The sequence below is a fragment of the Pteronotus mesoamericanus genome, unplaced genomic scaffold (genome assembly GCF_021234165.1).
Source record: "Pteronotus mesoamericanus isolate MK-2021 breed Mesoamerican mustached bat unplaced genomic scaffold, CSHL_Meso_final contig_169, whole genome shotgun sequence".
NCBI classification, from domain to species: Eukaryota; Metazoa; Chordata; class Mammalia; order Chiroptera; family Mormoopidae; genus Pteronotus; species Pteronotus mesoamericanus.
In genome coordinates, this window is record NW_026555068.1 from 5,735,412 (window position 1) to 5,758,833 (window position 23,422).

A 23,422-nucleotide genomic window follows, 5' to 3' on the forward strand; every position below is an offset into this window, starting at 1 on the left:
GAATACTTTATAGCCACCCAGATGGTCTTGTGGGCTGGGCCTCCACAGGCTGGAGGTGAAGCCAGGGCTTCCTCAGAATGATCTCACTCACCTTCTCCCTCTGCAGGCAGCCATATTCCTCCAGGTCGGTGACTTCCACTGACGGTCCCATCCCCTCTGTGCCAAGTTAGGCTGTGGAGGAGAAGGCTGAGGGCGCATGGTAGACTTTCAAGACCTCACCTTGGACACACTGGTTTTAAGATGCCCAGGTCTCTATCCATACTTGCAACTCTCTTTTTTTCTAGGCCCGAAGAAGCAATTATTTTCTTAACATCAGATGCATCCCTCTTTAAACATTCAGATCACTTTGTCTCTCAAATAGCCTGGAATAAATACATTATTCATTCTCTCTAAAGAGTAGGGAAAGCCAGACTTCAAGAATTAGCTCTCAGTTTGGAGTACAATGAAAACACCTCTCATTTTATGAAGTGGATCTATAGGAAACCAAAACCATTAATTCACTTCTCCATAGCCTCTTCTGCTATAGAAATTGTCACATGACACAGACACCAAGGACATTTACCTGTCTGCAAACAAAAAGTTGAAATTTCTTGTTTTCTTACTCTACTTTCAACCTTCAGAGAAGCTGCTTCTCTTGTGTAGGATTTCTGCAATGTGATCTTCTTCAGTTATCTGTTGAGCACACACTGATTTATGGCTTTGATTGTAAATCCATCCAAGGTTTCTAAGAGAATTTTGGCCATTTTGATTCATTATAAATTGCCAAGGTGAGATCAAAGGGCCCCAACTAAGCTTGGGCAATTCCTTTTGGAGGCAGCCATTCTCATTGTCAGTGATACTAACTAAAGACATGATCTGGAGCTCTGAGTGCTGTCCTCAAAACAAAGACATGGAGGCCTTTGGAAGCTAAGGGTCCTCAGTCATTTGAGGGCATGATTGCTGCTCTATGATACCTGTTGTGATCATGTAACTGAGAAGCAGGAGACTGGAGTTAATGGCCTAGTCATGAATTCTCTCTGTAATTATATCTTGATTAGTGCAAAGTGCTAATTATTGACATCTTTATTTTGCTTTCCAGTTAACAGAGCAGCTGAAACCTTAGTACCTGGACGTTTCATTTTAAGTTAGTAAATCTGATATCAAGAAGGCTGATGGGAAGAAAAGGAAAGAACTAGCTCTGGCCTAAACATGGACATTTTAGTTGATCTTTCTTAACACAAAGAGAAGGTTATTTTTAGTCAGAATAAGTCATAAAGAAAGATGTCCATATATTTGATTAATCCTGATGATTTAACTTTTAAGAATTTTACTTTAAAAAAAATATGTTATGTTTCATCCTGAGACTAGGATGTGGAATGAGTTATACCTAGAAGTTTACAGAATCTTGGCTTATCAACCCTATTCCCAGCAAGATTCCGTTTAACTCTAAGTCCCAGCTTCTGGTGTGGTTGAGATGCATCCCCTTCCACCTTTGGGTATTAATAATGCTCACATTCTAAACCTCCCTTAGGGGCAGGAAGTGTGTCTTACCATCATGCATCAGCTCCCTTAAGCTACTTGTCTATTGTTCCAAACTCAGTCTATTTCCTGGTTTTAGCAGCTTTGAAAAACAGCTGGCCATCAGTCCAAATTTCATAATCCTCTGTGTATCTCAAGTGTTGTTATTAAGTCATAGTTCTGTCTCCTTTCTTCTGGCTAAGTAATCCAAATCCTTTAACCATACTCATGCATCTTTCTTTCTTAAGCCATTTCTCTGGTTCTTCTATGACCAGCTCCTTGAACATTTCACTACCAGTAGATGAACTCTTCCCACTTTCTCTAATCAAATGCTTCCCTTGCCCTATGCTCTCTACATTCCCAGGCTTTGCTAGGTCAGCCTGTGCACCTACCAGAGGCAGAACTAATATCAGTGGGGGACAGTGGAAAAATAAGGGGGAAGAGTTAAGAGGTCGGGGCTCCAGTCTCGGTTTTCTCCATGACCATAGAGCTTGGGATATAACTTTTATCAGGCAAGAACTTTAATCCTCACAGCAAGGATATGAGGGTGAACTATTAGCCCCATTTTATTTTAGGAACCATCAGTATAGTTAAAAACCCCACCCTGTGCTTTGCTTTGATTTTATTTTAAAACCTGTGTTATTTTCTCTATGCCTATTGTCTTTTATGGTTTTTTTTTTTTAGAAGACACATAGACATCTGTAGAATTAATGCAACATAATAAAGTAGTTACATGAAACTAGTTAAAATATTTCCATTCCAGATTTCAAGCTCCGTGAGGACTGGGGTGGTGCTACATGCCTAATGTGGCAGCACATCAAGTTGAATGATTAAAACATGAAAACACAGATGCTTGGTAAGATTGAGATGAAAGTGAGGCCCATCACAGATGGTATCCCTTCAGTCCTATGGTCTCCAACATTGGCAGCTTACTAGAAGCACCTGCAAAACCTTAAAACTCACCATTACTCAGCTCCATGCCAAGGGATCCTGATTTAATTGGCCTGGGGTTGGGCCTAGTGTCCATGAGTATTTAGCCTCTCCCAGCTCAATCTAACCCTCAGCCAGAGATGAGAACCACTGAATCCTAATTTCAGTGCTTTTCAAATTTAATTTGCATATGAGCCAACTGAAGCCCTCACAAATGTAGATTCTCATCCAGGGGTCCAGGATTGGACCTGAGATTTTTCATCTTTAATCAACTGCCAGATGTTGTTGAAGCTCTGGGAAAGCTTTACCCGTCATCCTCGTTGGCTGTTAATGGCACCCCTGTTCTAAAAATTCTTCAATAGATATAATTTATATTCTCTCTCATGCACTTCCTTTTGCCGGTATCTGCATGGCAATGAAGTGTGCAAACGGTGGTCGAACCATAGTTAAGTTAATGATTATGGATGAAACATCTAAATGATTCAGGCTCTGGGTAGAGTTCTGTTCCCCCAGGGTCTGAATTAATCTAATGATTTTTTTACACTTACCTGCAAAGTCTTATCGAGCCTAAAGCCCTTCCACATTTGTAGTCGTCCTCTGCCCAGCAACCTCATTGCTCGAGATGAGAGGCAGTGGTATAAGGCAATACTCTTTAAACACTTAGGGACTAGAGAACCTTCTACTCTGGATTCTCTTGATTCATGTTGGGAAGCAGTTCACATGATGGAGCAAAGCAGCTCCATCTGTTTCACAAACTGACCTCAAGAAGTTCTGGAGGTGCTTTGAAGTTTTATAGAGCTGACTTACAATAGCATCAAACCTTCAGGTTTGGCAGTTTCTAAGTGGCAGTTGATATAAGGTACTTCATTCTAGATTAAATCCAAACAGACCCATATAAAATATATGCATAGCTAATATTCATAGTTTTAAATACAACATAGAGTTATTTAAACTGGGTTATTAAAGGCAATGTTACTTTCAGGGATATATGTTTATGGTAACTCACAACTGAGATTAATGGAGAAGTCAGGAGATCCCTTTTGAGGGGAGGCTGGCCGAGGGTGAAGAGGAGAAGTATATATGCACATGTTCTACTCAGGGACTGATATCAGTAGTAACATCCCTAAACTTACTTCTAAAGTTTCAGCTTCCTTCCAGACCAGGCCAAAATCCACCCGTTCCCTGTGTCCTCCTAAACCCAGCCTGCACTTCATCTTCTGCTGAGCTTATGACACTGATCACTCTTCTCATCTTTGAGTCCTCTATAAATATTCATAGGCTATAAGAAACGGTCCAGGGAGTTGGCTCTCTAGCCGATGCTGCTGGATAATTTCATCATCCCCCTCCCCTCCCCACCAAGCATGGAGTATGGATGAGGTGAAGTCAGGGAACAATGGCAGAATGAAAAGAACTGAAGTCGGTATCACAGCTTAGGTTTCAATTTGCCACCGCCTCCTCGCAATACTGCCTCTGATCTGGGTGATGCCCTCCAGCTCCCAGTCTGAGGATGACACCTGCTGGGGCGGGCACAGGGGTGGCAGTGAGTCAGTGAGAACCTGTCAGGGAAACCCACTCTGCCCTTCTGAAGCTGTGCCTCTCATCTGAGGTTCATGAGAAAAGGCATTTCTAAGAGTGCCCAATTAGCAGGTCATCGATTCTTGCTCCAGCATCTTATAGTAGGATGACATACTAACGCTTAGTGTCCAGACAACTTAGTAAGTATTTATGTCCTAGTTATTGAGCAGCCATCTGAAAAAAATAGTACCCATGCATTGAAAGAAAATGTAATGTTTGTGTATCCTCCTTAAGTAACCACATTGGGCTCTGCATAATTTCTGAAGTCTTAGAATTAGGTGGGACATTGTCACCTTTATTTCCTGTTCCTCATTGATTGGCTGGATGAATTGGAGGAACACAGCAGCCTCCAAAAATCCAGCTTCGCAGGAATATGAATTCATTGAAGGGTTTGTAGCTCCTGACATTGAAACTGAGCTACCTGGAGACAGTGGTTCCTATGGTATCGGACAGCTGTAGCTATGATTTCTTCAACTTTAAAATATCTTCTGTATATTCATTGCATCATCCCAGTGCACTTCTGTGCAGAGTTTGGGAACTGTGGCCATAGCCAAACATTTTGACAGTAAACTCAGAAGGAGTCATGTGACCTAACTGAATATCATTTGAAGACTGAATGCTGTGAATGCAGACAAAGCTCAGAGATATTGCGCTTCAGTTCCAGGCCATTGCAATAAAGTGAGTATTGCCATAAAATGAGTCATGACATTTTGCTGGTGAAGGGCCTCGCCTTTCATTTGTTAAAAACACTACTTGTGTGAAGTGAAGTAAAGCAAAGTGCAATAAAATGAGGTATGTCTGTATACCCACAATACAACAACTGTTTTTAAGAAACAGGAAGGATGCTATCACATTATATTAATGTAATGTCCAAAAGTGAAATCATGATTCCTTCTCTTACATAGAGCACTATCTGGAGAATTAGCTGCTCCCTTCATTCAACGGGAGTTTATTTAACACATGCTGTGTGCCAGGCTCAGTCCTGACCACCTAGAAAGTATCAGTGAACAAAACAGATAAAGATCATTGTCCTTGTGGAACTTACATTCTATTTCCTTGTTTTAATGAAAAGAAGAATGTAGAGCAGCATAGCCTTTGAGTTCTTTTGTCAAATGACATGAGAAAGTTAGACAAGGACTTGGATCTCTAAAGTTCTATTTAATGGCTTATTTTCAAAGATTAGGATTCTGCAGAAAACAGGCATACTTAAGATATTTAGAATCTAATCAGTGACTGAAAATAGAGGGAATTATACTATATTAATGAAAATCAATGATCTATGAATACTATATTAATGAAGACTGATGATATATCAATTTAGTATGAGTGAGGAAGCAATTTTTATTAATGGATCGATTATACTTAGAGTGTTGATACAAAATTGAGTGGAAATGATGTTTCTGTTAGGTCATCCTCATTCTTTACTCTCTGGAAGTGTTTAATGCCACGTATTTTGGAACATGGGGTATTTTAGTTTCCTTCATGATATAGAAAAAATAGCACATGTTCCCCCCGCATCTTGCAGAATTCACTTCCAAACATATCATGTGAGAAGGAAGAGAGATTCTTCATTTTATCTGAATAATTAGAGCCATTTTTGGATTTGCTCTACAGAGGAGAAATGGCTTTCCCTGTGTCTCTTGGAGAAATGGGAGGTGTAATAGGACCATTTACATCATAGTCTGACTAAGCCAGCGTTCTCTCAACCCATTTCTCCCCAGAGCAACAATAAATTAATAAATAAATCACTGCAAATAAAATCCTCTGAAATTTAACTTAAGACCTAGCCATGGCACTACAAGTCCCCTAAGCAGTGTTTTCCAAACTTTGTATTAAAATGAGTCAACATGAAGTGTGGCCTGTATGTAAGTGATAAAATAAAAATGCTTTCTCTCTGCATCAAAGAATATATAGGCACGAGTATAAAGCAAGTTACCCAGAATCCACAATTTAGAAATAATCATTGCTAAGATTTTCATTTATAGCCTCCTGGTCTTTATGTGTAGTTTGATGTGTGTGTATAATTTAATAGTAAGTAATTGGTTTATAACGTATATATGAACCATATATTTAGTTAACATTATATCCTGAACATTTTTTCTAAAAGATGTTTTTGATTACTGCCTAGTATTTCAAAGTATAGATGTCCATAAATTATTTAACTATACCCATTTATCAACAACTAATTTGTTTTTAATCCTTAAAGTAAGTTTACTGAAACCATTAAAGATTTAAAATTTAGCCTTCATAATTTATTAAAACATGAAAATCCCCTGAGTTGATATTAACTGAAATTCACCAGTATTTTTTTCATTTATCCATTACATGATTGTTGACTACCATCTGCACAGGCAGCACCGTGCTTTGTGAGAGATACAGAGAAAAATCTATGTTTTGAGCCTCGACTTTGCACAGTTTGCATTGAGCGGAGCATTTATCTGCAGGAACGGCTGGAGACTGAGCTGTCAATCTACACTGACAGCTGTCTCTGCAGGCCAGCACTGAATGGCCCAGCCAAATTTAACTCTAAACAGGATTTTCAAAAAAACAGTGATACTTGCTGAAGAATTCCTATTGTCATTAATCTGATTTAGAATGGGGAAAAAAGGCAGTTTATCATAGGGACTAGAAATCAGAAAAATTTGTTTCAGAGACAGTTTTCCCACTGAGAACAGGTGTTGAAGCCTGGGAAATGTGTTCTGACTCTATAGTTTATCAGTATGTTTATTTAGCTTATTGCTCCCTCAGCATCATAAGAAACTAGTTCACATTGAAGTAAGGTGCTGGTTTTAGAGTCCCAAATTCTGGTCTTTGCCATTCCTTTGCTGCTTATTATTAGGAGGCCTAATGTGATTGATGTGTCTCCCTGAACTTCAAGCTGCCCCACTGGTCAAACGGGATTTGGGGCAACTTAAGAAAATGCTTGGAATAGACATAATATACGAGGGAGGACCTCCCAAAATGGAATTTATTTATTAGAAATTGTGTATTTATTCTTCCTGTTTAAACTTCAGCCACCTTCAAAGCACTCTCCATTTGATGCAATATGCCTATTGAGATGTTTATTCCACTGCTCATAACAGTTTTTGAACTTGTCAATTTTGATGCCTTTTAGTGCTTCTGCTGTGTTTTGTTTCATCTCATCCACATTGGCAAAACATTTCCTTTTGAGGACTTCTTTTCATTCGGGGAAACAAAAAAAAAGTCACTTGGCAAAATTGGGTGAATAGGGAGGGTGGGGCACGGGGCTCATGCTGTTTTTGGTCAAAAACTGCTGGACAGGTGGGCCGGTGCACTATAAATCACCCATTGTGAAATGGGCAAAACGTGTTGAAAGAGTTTTCAAAAAAATTTCACTGAAGCCTAAGACAGCCTCTCACAACGAAGCCAGCTGGCACACTGATGCAGACGTGCCAATAGGGGGAAGAAGCCTTTACTACAAGGGGCCCACAATCCGGAAGATAGTTCTGGTTTTTGGGGGTCCCCTTTCATATTAATTGCGAAATATCACGCATCTCAGAAGAATTTGTATTATGGATAAGAATGCCTTCGGTGAGAAAGCTACATCTTAAAATGGGTAAATTCCTCAAACTATTTCAAAAACTCCCAAATCCTTTTTGAGAATGGGCTAATTTTTGTTATCCTAAAGCTTTAGCATAAGAGAGAGAGAAAGAGATGTTAGTGGAAGCCCTATGTTGGGAGGGGGCAGTTGAAGGGCACCCTGTGTCCCTGGCTCAAAAGTTAGACAGGCACGTGGGAATCCCACTGGTTGCTGAATGTATTACCTCCTAATCTGGCTAAAATTTGACAAATCAAATTTTGAGATTTATTTATTGGTGGATCCATCCTCTTTGGTTGAAAGTGTATCTGCTCTAGGCTCTTGAACAATTATTTACAAACATTTTACTAATCCCTGTTTCTCCACTGTGAAAATTTATGTAAACCAGATCTGACCCCAGAACCTGACCCCAGAAGCAACTCATTCCAGTTCGCCTAGGACTTTCCACTTTAGCACTTGCAAGACCCATGTCCTGGGAACCGTCTCAATCCTAGGCAAGATTGGATGGTTAGTATCAGGCCAGGAGCTTGGATGAGGGTTTGGATGCTATGATCAACAAACTGGAGTAGATGGCTTTCTGTTTGAAAGTAAATTTCTAGAACAATGTGCATATTTGCACTCTCTGAAATGTATGGACATAGGCCACTCCGGCAAATGAACAAGAGTTTGAAAGAAATATATTCAAAATGTATAGTTGAATCCAAAATAAGGAGGGAGACTGGGATGTATGCTTACACTTTGACATGTTGCCCTGCCACCATTTAGCCTTCACTTACCCATAATCTTGCCACTTATTTGCTAGTATTTACATTGACTCAAGTGCTAAATGATACAATTTAGAAGAAAAAAGAAAACTCTGGTTACCAATGTACTTTACTCACTTTGCATGTAAAGAACATTCATTCATTCGTTCGTTCGTTCGTTCGTTCAACAGAAGGCATGAGATAGACACTATGTGTCTCTGCCACCATGCAAGGTGCTGGCTTCATGGAGAGTCTGGTTGTCTACAGTGTTACATTAGAGTGAGGAAGTGTTCTGTGAGAGGCACACAGAGGGTGCTCTGGAAATATTCTTGGTATTAGATCCACTGCAGTTATTCTTCCAGAGAGAAACAAACATAGGACAGAGATACATATTATTTTAGACCATTACTCAAGACAGCTACATGTGGCTATTGAGAACCGGCTTATTGACAAACATGAAAAGCACCAAAAGTGCTATTGATATTATTTCAGTCTCAGGTGATTCTTAGAAATCAAGTTTTGGACATTGACTTATTTCAACTGTCTCAAGCATTAAAATAACTTGAGTTTATTTTAGTTACTCTGAACTGGCTACAGGTCTGTGATCTTTTTTTCAAAGTATTAGGGGCTGAATGAATTTTGAAAATCAGAAATTTTAAGATTTTTGATATATAATAAAATACATGTACCACATACTATGTTTCTATGGGTCTGAAATAGCACTTCAGAGATATAAATAATTCTATTGCATTATGTATGTTTAAACTAAGTGATACACACACACACTATATATAGATATACATATCTATATATAGATATATACACACTATAAATAGACTTGTGTGAATTCAGATCCAGCTTTGATGACAAATAAATCACAAAGGTAGTTTTACATATCAGAAATTTAAATTTTTTTTTTCTGAATTAAAATAAAGGATTGTGGGCATGCACTAGAGAAGACAGCAAACACAAAAGTATTAACTATCAAAGTATTAGTATTATGATCTATTGAAATTCTCTTACATACGCACACAAAATTACAAGGTGGTTGTTATCAGGGCCTCACAGAATAGATGGGATCAAGAAGCATCCAGTGGGACAGGCATTTCGCTACTATATAGAGAGGGTTGGTCTACAGCAGCAGACCAGGCTGATGATGGGGCCTCTCAGAGGTAGAAGGTACAACAGCTCAATGTGAATTTGAGTTTCGACACGTGGAAAGAAATTAGAATTGTTTTTTAACTTTTATCATATTAACGCATAATATCAGCTACTATTTTGAAGAACGTTTTATAGCTTGGTGAAATTGGAAAACTGATTGGCATTTTAAGAAAATACCAAGTAATTATTATTCCTTTCTGTCTCATGGATAAAGATGTGACATTTTGGTTATTGCCTACAAATAATTTTGCTCCATTGCCATTAGATGTTATATGAGACTTTCTTTTATGTGAAGATCCAAGAGGACTTTATTTTACGGTCATTTTAAACTAAAATCTGGCAATATTTAGATCAATGGTTCACAGCCTTGGTTGTGCATTAGAAACATGGAGGAAAGTGGTGGGGGATGAAGGTGCTAAAAGCACCCCGATGCCTGCCTCCTACGCTGAGGCGCTAATGTAATTAGTCTGGGGAACAGCCTGGCTGTAGAGATCTTTAAAGCTCTCGGTGAGTCTAATGTCCATCCAACCTTGGAAACTACTCGTTTTGAAGAATTCACTTTTGTTTTTAAGTTCTACATAGGGGAAGTGAAATCAATATTTAGCTAAATGTATTTGCAATTAAAATGAAAACATAAAGCATCAAATTAAAATAAAAGTGAACGCTACATCAACTAATGAGTTTTGTTAAAACATGTTTTAAACCAAAGGATAATATTTACCCTACTTTGTATTCATTTTATTAAAATAATACACTTTTCCAAAGAAATATGGGTGTTGTGGTCCAAATACACATGCAGATTTAGTGACATAACCTGGAAAAGAGTCTTCTTATACACAATTCTGTTATTTGGCACCCAGTCAAAGCCATGAGAGAGAGAGAGAGAGAGAGAGCGCGCGAGGGAGAGCTTCTACAACTTGTTCTATCCCCCACTGTGGGCTTTAAAGAGATGGTGACCATGAATATGAAACTTGAGGCAACCAGAGACTTCAGAGATGTTGCCGAAGTTTACACAGGTTAGTGCTGGAGGACTCCAACCCAACCTTGACAGCGGACTTTGATTTAAAGCTGTTTCCACTCCACTCACACTACTTAATTTGCCTTTATGTGAAATATAAGCTGGGTTGAGATTGGTGAAGACAGTTGGAAACAAAGCATTAAATTTTGGGGCTATACAGAGGATAGAATTATTAAGAGGAGAAGCTACAATGCAGACACAGCCTCAAAGTATTTTCTTAAAAGCAAGATAAGATTACTATCTTATTTGACAAATATTCTAATATGCATTGCTCCTGCTAGAACGTGGTACATAAAGTATCAATTGACAAAGTTGACTATGGAATGTTTTTTCAGGGCCCAGTTTAGAGAAAAGTAAATTATGCTTTAAGAATGAACATTCATTCAGATTTCAAAGATTTGATATGTTTTCTGTTGTCATCAAAGACAATAGGCAGCTATAAAGCCTCAGAAATTGATAAGGATACCGGAAACTTCAGAAGCAAAATCCAATTTCCTTCAGAAAAGTGGATGGTAGTCCTTCTACATGCAGGTCAACTGCATATGTTTGCAGTTTTCTATTAGGATTTCTAAGTCACAGCAGAATGACATTGGGTGGCTGCTAGGATGGTATAGCTTACATCTGAGCTTTGTTTTCACATAGCAACTTATAACTGAACCTAACAATGAAGCTTTAAAGAAATTTATTATCTAAGTCCTTATAGAAATAATACAATTGTTTCATCCAAGCTAGTTAAAAACATCCTTATCTGATAAAATCTCTGGGTAGAGAGGAAAAGGCTTTCTCGAGATGTTGTTATGCTACAGGCATTCCTTAAATTAAAATGTCATTTAGAAGTATTTATTTCTATATCAGTTATTTAATCTAAAAAACATAACATAACATAAAAGTTATTTGAAAGCTTGGAGGGTTAATTAAGTGGTTGCTTAACTTGTTATTGAGGTTCCGTATCTCAGCTTTTTCTCGGAATGGTCCTAATTTTCGTGGCTTTGCCAGCTGCCCTCCATACCACAGAGGAAAGAACAAACAGAAGGTCCTGCTCTATGGCCTTATGGCTGATGGGCGATGTGAGAATTTACATTTCTTTTTCTTCACCAAAATATTTGGATCAGAAATTTCCCCCTAATTAAATTAAATCCTATATAAAATACAAAGATTACTAAGGTCTAGAAAAAAAATCCCTTTGCTTATTAAGAAGTATGAAAAAGAGTCCTTAGGGGTACAGGAAGAAACATTGGTCTTGGAAATTAAGGATTTGGGTTGGAATCCTACCTTTACCTTAACTAGATATCATTCAGTAAATCACTTGGCATCTCTGAGGTCCATCACCTGGGAAATGGGACAGTAATCGGAGTCATAGTTATTGTGATGATGAAAGCAACTTTTCTGTTGTGATGTATGAAAAAGGTATTTTTTTGCTTCCTGTTAGTAAATTTCAAGTTGTGGGGTTTCTTTTTGGAGGGGGCTGGTCCAAAAATAACTCTAAGCTTACAGTGGAGTATGTTAAATTAATAGCTGGGACTATGCAATCTCAAAATGGTGATATACACTTTTCAATTTAGAGAGGTAACATCAGCTCTATAGTATTTGTGTGTTTTTTTTAAATGTTACTTTCAACATCAACTTTAACAGGTATAGGTTGAAAATAACTTGTCACAATAAACAGAAGTAATTGACAATGAAATTAGCATGATTTTGTCAATTGGTGCAATCCATGTCACTGAAAGATCTGCTATCACTTGGGCAAATCATTTATTTATTGGTCATTTCTATTTACAGCACACGAATGTCCCATCATTCTTTCATTCAGAATATTTCAAGTCATGATTGTTCAATGTTTATTTCATGGTTTGCTTCGGTTTGATTAACATACCACCCCTTATCTCCAATAATTGATTTTTTAAAATCTTTTTTTCTTTATAAGGAATGGTCTCCTAAACTATCAGAGGTAAGCATAACAAAGTGAGGACTCTGATCTCAATAAATTAGGAATTTTTATTGTATCCCAACGTCAAAGAGCAAAGGCTGGCAAAGACTGTTTTTCTGCTCTCAATAAACTCTTGCGTTGTTGAGCTCTACAATGAACCTGAGATGTTCCCACCTTCAGAGATTGAGGCCGAGTGTACTAACCTGGCTTGTACTTCTTTCTGGTTGTTTGCCTTCACAGCAACCCCCCTGAGCTCACTTAAGCCTCCAAGGGTGGACACTGCTCCGGTGGTCGCATCTCCCTATCAAAGAAGAGATTCAGACAGATATTGTGGGCTCTGTGCAGCCTGGTTTAATAACCCTCTGATGGCCCAGCAACATTATGATGGCAAGAAACACAAAAAGAATGCGGCAAGAGTTGCTTTATTAGAACAACTTGGGACAACTCTGGATATGGGGGAACTAAGAGGTAAGAGAAACTCCGCTAATTTCTGCCTCAGAACTGGGCTTTCAGAGAAAGGCTAGTGTTTTCACAAATTGGCATGATTATTATTATTAATTAGGCTCATCCAAGGGGAGTGGAAGAAAAAGGGAATGAGCAGAAAACTAGCTCAATCTTTATAATCTCCTTTGTTTCGAAGAGTTTGTTATTTCCATATTTTTATTGACTATTTTTCAGATCAAAGCCACCCACCCAAAAATCAGATTTTATTTCTTTTGCTTCATCTGTAAACACCTTCTCTAATGAATGCTTTTGTACAGGAACAGTATGGCAGAAAATGCTAAAAAGGCCAAATAGCATTTTCTTTAAACTTTTGTGCTGTTAAGAATTCAGCCCAAACAGGGCAATGTACTGATTCAACTTGATGGCTTCACGCAAGACCAAGCTCCTTTAACAGAAATAGCCTGGAAATTGAGGCAAGATGGTGCTGTGTGCCACAATACCCAGCTATCCCACCCCATTTGACAGATGTTTTCTTGATTTGATGGAAACCATGAAGCATTCAAAGTTTGTGTGAGGTTTCACAGAAGCTGCTGACAAGAAACCTGGAAACTGTAGGGTGAGGCTCAGGCTTGTAGATTTCTCAGGAAGCCAGCTACCAGTTTTTGATGGGATTTATAGAATATTTCATTGTTCATAACCATTGAAACACTTTTTGATCACCTAAACATTTTCGATCAATTTGATGTTGGCAGTGTAGAACAAACTGACATATATTTCTGAGAAAATGCATTTTCTCAGAAAAATAATTCTGTGAAGGGTACTGTTGACATCAGACGTTGTATGAGCGAGATAAGCTTTGATGGGCTGGCCAGGGAATCATCATTCAAAATAGCTGTAATAACAAAATTTACAAATCAATTTTGCAAATGCAGCCTAGATTTAAAATGAGTTCTGTGTGTAGAGTCTACAATTTTTATTATCCCAAGCAGGCTATGAGCCTCCAAGAGGGATAATTGTAGTCAGGAATAACCTGTTACAATTCTAGACCAAATAAGTGGAATAGAAGATCATGCTGTGTGAGCCGAAAGGGGGGACATGTCGCTTCTGGTGATATTGATGAGGAAGACTTCATCAAGGAAAGGGACTTGAGTTGGAACTAGAAAGGTGGGTAGCATTTCAGCAGGTACAAAGGCATTCCATGTGAGCAGAATTAGATGTGCAGGCAAAGAGGCAGGAAAATAGAAGCTGTTAGCTACCTGGCAAATAAACACGTTATTGTGAAAGAATCCTCTGATACAGCATATGTTAAAGACTGGAAGGCAACTAGTACATCTATAGAGCTTGATTAGAAACTGATTATTCCAAGATATGTGATTGAAAATGATAAATAAGAGCAAATATTAAAAACACTTTACTTTTGTGTATGTTTTCTAGCTATAGAAAAACAACATGAGCTTAATATTTTCCTTTGTTGAATAATTTCATTCCAGAAACTTTGGAATCATTGTTATTATTGCTATTTTTGGGGGGAGTTCTTATGTTCTCAGTCTACGTGGTGTGAAAGCAGTCCAGGATGAATCTGCCCGCAGCTGAAGGCCTACCCACCGCTCACTGCTACTGGCAGATAACAAGCTGGCTTAGTGGCTCCTTTCTGGCAGGGCACTGAAGGGGAAAAACAGGACTTTATTTATGTTTTGCGCCAGATATTATAACTTATGGAAAAATTATTCCTAGAGTACATTCTTCTTGTCAAGTTTGAATTATCAGTGCTGCATCTTTTATGTGCAACCACATCTTAATGACGTGGGCGTCTGAATTCTGTTACATTTGAGTAGCTTGTCTTTTATACAGAGACAAAAAGGGCTCTTCTTTGACTTGATAACAATGTGGCTATGCCTTGGTAACATGGAAAATGCAATTAGCATTGAACACAGTGTCCTTGAAATCAACCTTTTCACCTACCCCTGGTGACATCTTGATATATATTTATTCCAGCATTAAATATTGCAGAAGCTTGAGGAATAAAGCAATGATGATAATTCACATTTTAAAACACATGCACACACACACTCACCTGTTTCTGGAATGCTTCTAATGCATGATTGATCAATTAATAAGGGCAAAAATGCTGATAGATTAATAAAGACATAACCATAACTTTTTAAAAAATGGTATCAAGTAGTTGGAGAATAATATGGCAGTGCCACAGGCTTTCTTTCTCAGCACGTCTCAGTTTTTTAGGCAGTACATTTACTTACTTATTACGGTTCACCTGATTATCTGTTTTTCTCTCTACCCCTCCGCCATAAATTGTTAGCAACTTGAAAGCATCTCTGTCTGTTATGCTCACTGATGTGTTCAAAACATCTAGAATAGTGACATCCACGTAGTAGTACTCAATAATTGCTGAATGAATAAATGAACAGCAAAAGCAAAATTAAAAAATCACCTAAAATCCTACATTTTAATATGGCAATCATTTTCAATTCTAAAATGATCCCAATTAATTTTTACAGGAAGTCATTTATAACTTTTTACTTCTAAATTTTAAAAAGATGTTATATATTTTACATATTGTCAAATAAGAAGATACCAAGTGTTATTGTTCTATGAGTTTTAACAATTCAAACACCTTGTAACCCACACTCCTATCAAGAAAATTCCCGTGTGCTCCTTCCCAGTCAAACCTAATCTCCCATTCCAGGAATCACTTTTCTTATTTTTTCACTATAGATTAGTTTTGCTCATTCTAAAACCCCACATAAATGGAAGCAGACAGTATCTATTTTTTTATGTGTATGTATCTAGCTTCTCTTGCATAGCATATTATTTTTGAAATGTGTCCACCTGTTGTCTATAAAGCAGACTAGCCTTTCTTAAAGAATAGGATTCTGCCCCAAATCCCACAATTTATATATCCATTTTCCTCTTAATTTTTTGAGTACTATTTAGAATAAAACGTATATAAACATTGCGTTGTTGTTATTAACATATGTTTTAATTCTCTTGGTAGATTCCTAAGAGTAGAATAGGTGGTTCTTAAACTGGGTGCATGTTTAACTCTGTAAGAAACCGCCAAAATTGTTTGCAAAGTAGTTTCTTTATTTTGAATTCTCAAAAGAACAGAGAGTGGTCCTCCCTTGTCCACAGTTTCACTTTCCCTGGTTTCGGTTATGGTCAACCATGGTCTGAAAATATTCAACGGGAAATTCCAGATATAAACAATTCAGAAGTTCTAAATTGTGCACGGACCCGGGTAGCGTGATGAAATTGTGCACCATCGCGCTCAGTCCTGCCTGCGATGTGACGCATCTCTCTGTCTAACATGCCCACCGTGTATGTGCTTCCAGCCCCCAGCCCTCTTAGTCACTTAGCAGCCATCTCACCTACCAGACCCACTGCTGTGGCATTGCATACTTGTGTTCAAGGCATCCTTATTTTACTTAATAATGGCCCCAAAGCCATTCACATAACTTTTATTACAGTATATTGTTACAATTGTTTGATTTTATTATTATTGTTGTTAATCTCGTACTGTGCCTAATTGGTAATTAAACTTCATCATAGTTATGCATGCATAGCAAAAACACATAGCATGTAGGGGTTTGGTGCTACCCGAGGCTGCAGGCATCCACTGGAAGTTCTTGAGACATATTTCCCATAGATAAAAGGCCAACTACTGTACGTGAATTCTATAATCTCACCAACATTTGTTTTTGTCAGTCTTTAAATTTTAGCCTCTCTGGTGAGCGTAGGAGAGTATTTCATTATGGCTTTAATTGGTGTTTCCATATTGGTGAAGATGTCAACGGCTTTTTTAAATGTGCTTATTGGTCATTTGCATATCTTCTGTGGAGAAGCGACTGTTCGTGTCTTCTGTCTGTATTTTTCAAAATTTGGTCGTGTGCCTTTTTTATTATTGAGCAGTAGATAGAAGGTTTTCCCATACTATTAACACAAATCCTTTATCAGATATATGCATTGTTAATGTTTTTCTCCTAATCTGTGACTTGAGTCTTCATTTTCTTGAAGAATATCTGGTGGGCAGACATTTACATTGTGGAAGTCTAATTTATCTTCTTTTTCTTTTTGTAATTACTGTTTTTTATGCCCCATCTAAAAAAAATCTTTGCTACACCCAAAGGCATTCTGTAAGTTCTTTTCTATAAATTTTATTATTTTAGCTTTTAGATCTATGATTATGGTGTATCTCAAATAATTTTTATATATGATATAAGGTAGGGGTTGAAATTCACTTTGTTTTCATACATTACCAGGTTGTCACAGCAAATTTGTTGGAAATATTTTCTTTTTCTCATTGAATTGCCTTGGCACCTTTATTAAAAGCCTATTGATTATATGTAAATCTATTTCTATATAATCTATTGTGTTTCATTGATTTCTTTGACTATCTTTATGCCAGTACTACAATTATTGATTTTTCTTAGCATTACAGAACACTTGATATTAGGTAGTACAATTTTTCCAGACTTGTTTTTCTTTCTAAAGATTGTTGACTGTTCTAAATCCTTTGCATTTCTATATAAATTTTATAATTATCTTTCTACTCTCTACACAGAAAACTTATTAGAATATTGAATGGGTTTGAATTCAATCTGTAGGTCAATTTGGAGAGAATTTATTTAAATTCTTCACAATAATGAGTCTTCCAATCTGTGAACATCCTCTCTATATATTTGTTTTTTTAAAAATTCTATCAATAATGTTCTGCAGTTGTCAGTATAAAAGTTTTAAGCCTATTTGTTAAGTTTTTCCTCAAGTATGTTATGTTCTTTAACTCCAGTATATTTTTTGAAATTTCATTTCTATGTTTTTTACTGATATATAAATGTAGTTGATTTGTGTATATTGACCTTGAATCATGTAACCTCCACAAGACTTTCTACTTATTATTTGAAAATATTTTAATAGCACAAAATTTTTATACCTTCTGTATTTTTTGTATTTACACTATTTAGCCATTGGAAACTATAGAATGGTGTTAGTATTCTTGCCTTCCTTTGCTAAGTAGAAGATCAAATTTTTAAAAAGAAATTATTCTTATAGGATAACAAAGAATTTTAAATGGAGTTGATCTAGTTATTAATATTTTATAACCTGATTACTGACTCAACTTTAGTGTTATTCTTTCCAGAAAACAGATGGTATTTATCTCTACTTCCAAGTTTTAATTTGTTAGTGAAATCAGTCACCTCTTTCTGAATATAGAATTGAATGTAGAAAACAAAGGAAGTTATTGAATTATGGAATTATAAAATTTAATGGTCAGAAAGTACTTTAGAGATTTGTTTTATAGTTTAAATTCTTCTTGTCAGCATAGAACACAAATATAAGGCCGTTTGTTATGTAACAGTATAAGTTATGAAATTATAGCTTGGTAGAAACAAAAGGTCCATTTTGCAGACTTTTATTTTATATTCTTTTACAAGTTTTAGGATTGAAAAATGCAGTTATTTCATTCTTTCAGAAGAAACTAGACCAGCAATTTTCAAGTGGTGTGCCACAAGAATTTTTAAAACATACTATACCTGACTATTTAGTCAGGGGCACTGACCTCTTTTCCCTTAGACTGTCAAATTAAAAAATGACAACAGCCAATACAATAATAGCTATCTGGTGTGAATGCCCTGTCTCAAACCGTAGATATATAATGCATGTAATAGAGTTGCATCTTATTAGTTATATCACATAATGAGGCTGCATCTGATTGGTTAATTCTTGGTACTAAAAATCCTTGTATACAAATATAGGCACTGATTTTTTTAAAAAGTCACTTTGGAGCAAAAAACATAGGTAATTACTATTACTATTTTTTGGTAAATCAATCAAAATTATACCTAGTTTTTTGTCAGATTGACAAAAGATATAACATATTTTTTGGTGTTCCACCAAATTTTAGTAAATAGTTTATCTGTACCATGAGATGAAAAAAGACTGAAAATCGCTGAACTAGACTATTCTGGTATAATTCTCATTTAAAGACACAGGCAAAAGAACTCATTTGAAAATGTCATGTTTTTGAGCATCATAAACTGATTGTGCTAGAAGGAACATTAAAAAAATCATTCAGTTATGCCCTTTACTTTTACAGAGCAGGATTCTGAGGCCCAGAGAAATGAAGTGACTGTCCCTTTCTAAGTCATGGTGAGATCCAGGATTCCTGATTGTAGGTGCACCAATTTCCAGTGACTCATTATTGACTAATTAAAAGTTTGGTAGTTAACTCTTTTGTTTTAAAACAGGTGAATTTGGGAGCTTATATATTTTGTATAAAACTTGCTTTGAACTCAAGTGTATAACGGGCACAGTCAACTCTCAGTTTTCTGGGAATGAGTTCTTTGCAAAGTACATTATGTACATTTAATAAAGGAATGTTTCCCATGCTCAACAATTCCATTTTAGCTGGAGTGAATATAAAAATGCTAAGAAATCATTTTCACTATTCGTAGGACCTGGGATTGAGAAGCCAAGTGCTATGAAAACATACTTCTAGAGAAGCCACTGGAATTTATTACTCCCTCTATAATACAACTTCTGCCCTTATTAGCAGGAATGGGGGTTAATTTCCAGGAGACATAAGAAGCTTATCTAGGACTTCAAATCATTATAAGTAGTGTTCGAGTTAGAATGACCAGCCTTCCTTCAAAATAAGCATAATACTGGAGTGAGATATTTTTACTTTTAAATTATTTCTGCTGTGAACTTTCATGTAACAGTGGATTGGCTGCCTCAATTTGTTTCACTTAATTTTAGCTTGGCCTTTGTGTACATCTCAGGCAGAGAATAGCTTAGTCATGCCGTTCAGTGACACTCCTATACCTCCAGGTAACCCCAGTTACCTGTGCAGGGGGACTTGGGTTCTGGATCTGTTTCTGGCCCAGTGGAACTACTAGGTTAAAAATGAAGAGTTTTTAAAGGCAACCAGTGCAACTCTTGCTATGTAACACCTCAAAACTTAGTGGCTGAAAACAACACTAGACGTTTATGAGGTCTTGCAGGTTCTGTGGGGGAATTTGGGACTCGCTTGGCCAGGCGATTCTGGGTGGAGGCTTCTCACAACACTGGGGCTGAGATATGGGCCTAGGGTGCAGTTCTGTTTTAAAGGTGGTTCCTTCCATTCTGGAAAACAGATTAGTGGTTGTCAGGCACCGGCGACAGGGGGTGGGGAAAGAGGTTGACTCTAAAGGGGCAACAACAGGGAACTGGAGGGGTAACGCAACTTTTCTGTACCTTGATATGGTGGTGGCTATGTGTTTGTCAAAATCTGTATAACTCAATACAAAGAAAAGGGCAATATGGACATTTTAAAAGCCAAATAAAAGAAAGGAGAAAGTGTGGCTCACATGTTTCCCTGTAGGCAAGAGACCTCAGCTTCTCCCCTCATAGGCCTCTCCCAGGGGTTCTGAATGTCTGATGAGGTGGTGGCTGGCTTCCTACAGAGCAGGCCATCCAAGAAAGCATCAGGTAGGAGCTGTCTTTTTTAATGGCTTGAAGGCCACCTGACATAACTTCTATATTCTATTAACTAAAAGTCAATATCCATTTGTACTAAAGGAGTGGAAAGGAATTAAACTCCACCTTTGAAGAGAGACTTATGAGAGAATACGGGGACATTTGAAAACCACCACAATCAGACAGAACACAGGTGGGCGAGTCATACCTGTGGCAAGCACTATGCTGTCACACCCTTGTTGCCTTTGTGGTGAAAGGCATCTCATCCACGGGTAAAATTAATGTATGCAGTAAACACATCAAGTCAAGGATTTCATTTTTTTAAAGTAGAATCTAACAGGGATTTCTGCCCATTCTCACGGGAACCAAGCCAAAAGAAAATAGTCTCTTCGAGGTCCCCTGCCCTAGACCTGAGCCCGTCCTCACGGACGCTGCGGCCAGGGGCTGCAGAGAAAGGGAGCACTTTCCCATCTGAAGGTGGCTTGAGACTCTCCACATCAGTTTTAAGCAATCCTTTCTTCATCCAACAACCATACCCCCTTCATACTTGGCCACCCCAATATGCTCGACAGATTCCAAAGATTTGAGGACCAAATTTATTCGAGTAATAGCTTGATTGCAGCCTCCTGGTCTCCATGTGAGATGATAGAAGCAGCAGTTCTGATCACCTGACTTAAGGTCAGTTTTTGAGAAACAGAAAGCTTGTTATATGTCACTTCCTTGTTTCCTCTATGACTCATTTGTTTGTTTATTCATGCACTTTTCTATTCACTCTATTAATATTGACCTGCTGCAGGATACCAGACACAACATGCTGGACATACTGCAGTGAATTAGAAGTGAAGGTTCTTGTCTTGAGAAGACAGGAAATAAACAAGCAAAATATTTTTAGCCTGTGACAAGGGCTAAGGGGAAAGAAGTAGCATTATATGATGGATAATGAGATGTGAGATAGGTCCCTTGAAGTGGGATGGTTTGTGACAGCCTTTTAGAGAAGCTGACCTTTTGTACTGTGACCCGAAGGGAGAGAAAGATCCAGACACGAAGCACCTGTTTATTCCAAGCAGAGGTACTAGCCAGTGCAAAGGGCCCTGGGTGGGGAAAAAACTTGATACGTTTGAGGACTAATGGCTGGCAGAGTGCCCGAAGCTAATAAGAGGGGTAAAAATTGATCCTGGGGCTACATAGGGTCACCTTGTATAGACCCTAATAGGTCACTGTAAGAAGTTTTGATTTACTCTACGTATGCACAGGTGTTTGCATCTCATCTTGTGAATCCGAATCCTCCACATTTTCTCTGCTGCAGGGCCAGCTTCATTTCTAACCTAGATCACCTGCTCTTCTCTCTCTCCAAGAGCAGGTCCTATTTTTGACATTCCTTTGTTCAAGGTCACATTTCTCAAGCCACTAGCAGATTTTTGGGGGTAGTAAAACTTTCTTGTAATAAGTCCATCATTCATTTACAGTTTTCAGGGTTAAAAATATCCTGGAGTTTCTTAGTAGTTAAGGGCAAGAACAACTGACACAGGCTTTCTTAATACTGTCAGCAGTGGGCGGGTGGGTGGTTAGGTAGATTGGAGAACAGAAATTTCTTAACTGTCTTTGAGCTGAGGATGAAATCACGGTCAGGAACATCATGTTGGCTCCTGCGGAATAGCAGGGGGTATCAAAAGGGCATGCGATAGGTGTATTCAGGCATGTTAGAGAGAGTTTCTTTACAGGATTCTGCCCACTGAGTAAGCCTTGTAACTCCGCAAGCAAAAGAGCCAGACTGCTCAGGTCCAGAGATGCCAACCTGACAGTGGGAATGGAGTGGAATTCCTAGACTTTGAGGTCAGAGGAGTGGGGGGACCCTGGAAGGACCACTGGACTATACCCAGGTCCGGCAGCTGAGTGGGACAAGGCTGCAGGCTGAGGACAGAGCGCATCCTATGCAAAGGTGGGGGGCAGAGGAGAGGAGGGCCCTGCGAGGGGCTGTGTGATGGGACTGGGGCTTAATGACAGGTGTGACGAAATGGGAGCAGTAGCTGGAGAAATAGAGTCAGACCATGGTGGGAGCTGAATATTTTCACTTGAGCTTAAAGGCTATAGGGGAGTGATTTACAGATTTTTAGCAGGAAAATTACATGTCAATATTTCTATTTCTGAAAGGGGTTTCTACGGACAACATTGTGGGAGCTTGGTTAGTAGGGAACTAGATAGGAAATTTACTGTAAGGCTGTTAATTAATCCAGTGAGAAAGTGTGCCAACTTGAACTAAAGGAAGTAGTAGCAGTGAAGATATAAGTAAATGGAACAAAAATGAGAAAAAAATTCAATGTAAATTCAACAGAATTTGGTGGAGAGGGGGGTCCTCCAGAGCCCATTCATGCTGCCCCTTCCACGTAGATGCAGAGCCTGTCCATGATTTACTGTTACTGCCATGAGAGATACCCAGACACTGTCGCAGCCTTCTTCTGAAGTGTGAATCCTATTAGAATTAGGCAGTGGGTGTTATCAGCATTGGTCTTTTCATAGTATCTTGAAGGCAGGGTCCATGTTTTCTTTTATCACCCACAGCATACAAAAAACTATATATTGTTGACAAGGTCTTGAATGAATGCCCAGTGATTTGAATGATTTCTCTTTTGTTAGCCAACTTAAAAACCACACTCCGGGTTCTCCAGTTTCTCCAGTTTCTCTGCTGCAGTTAGAATTATCAGTCTCAGAGAGATAACTGAACATTTCCCAGTGTTGGACAGTTGATAAAAAAGATTACTATGTCAAGTAAGGTGTTTTTTTTAAAATTACATTAAATAAGTTAAATAAAAGAATTAGTCCATTCCTTATCCTAGTATTTTCCGTCTCTGAAAGTTGTATGTGTTTTATCTAGTTAAGAATCAGCAGAAAATAGGGCCTTTAAGCCGATATGATAATTATAGAACACAATTCTAAATTGAATGGTAGAGGAAGAGGTGACAGAAGAAAATATTCAGCTTAGATTACACCTGGTTATTTTTGCATTATTATTTTTAATGTGTTTTGACACTTCAGCAGTTGCATATAGACTCAGTCTGATCTTCAGAGCCCACATTTTGGGTTACATGATTAAACTG

At 37.9% G+C, this 23,422-nt stretch overlaps 1 protein-coding gene across 1 annotated transcript in view; it reads left to right on the forward strand.

Moving 5' to 3' along the window:
* The window catches only part of ZMAT4 (zinc finger matrin-type 4), a 217,311-nt gene that overhangs the window by 135,192 nt on the left and 58,697 nt on the right, over positions 1-23,422 (forward strand). Inside the window, exon 4 of the mRNA XM_054565983.1 lies at positions 12,651-12,878. Coding sequence (XP_054421958.1) covers positions 12,651-12,878 — 228 coding nt within the window. The remainder of the gene's footprint in view (positions 1-12,650; positions 12,879-23,422) is intronic.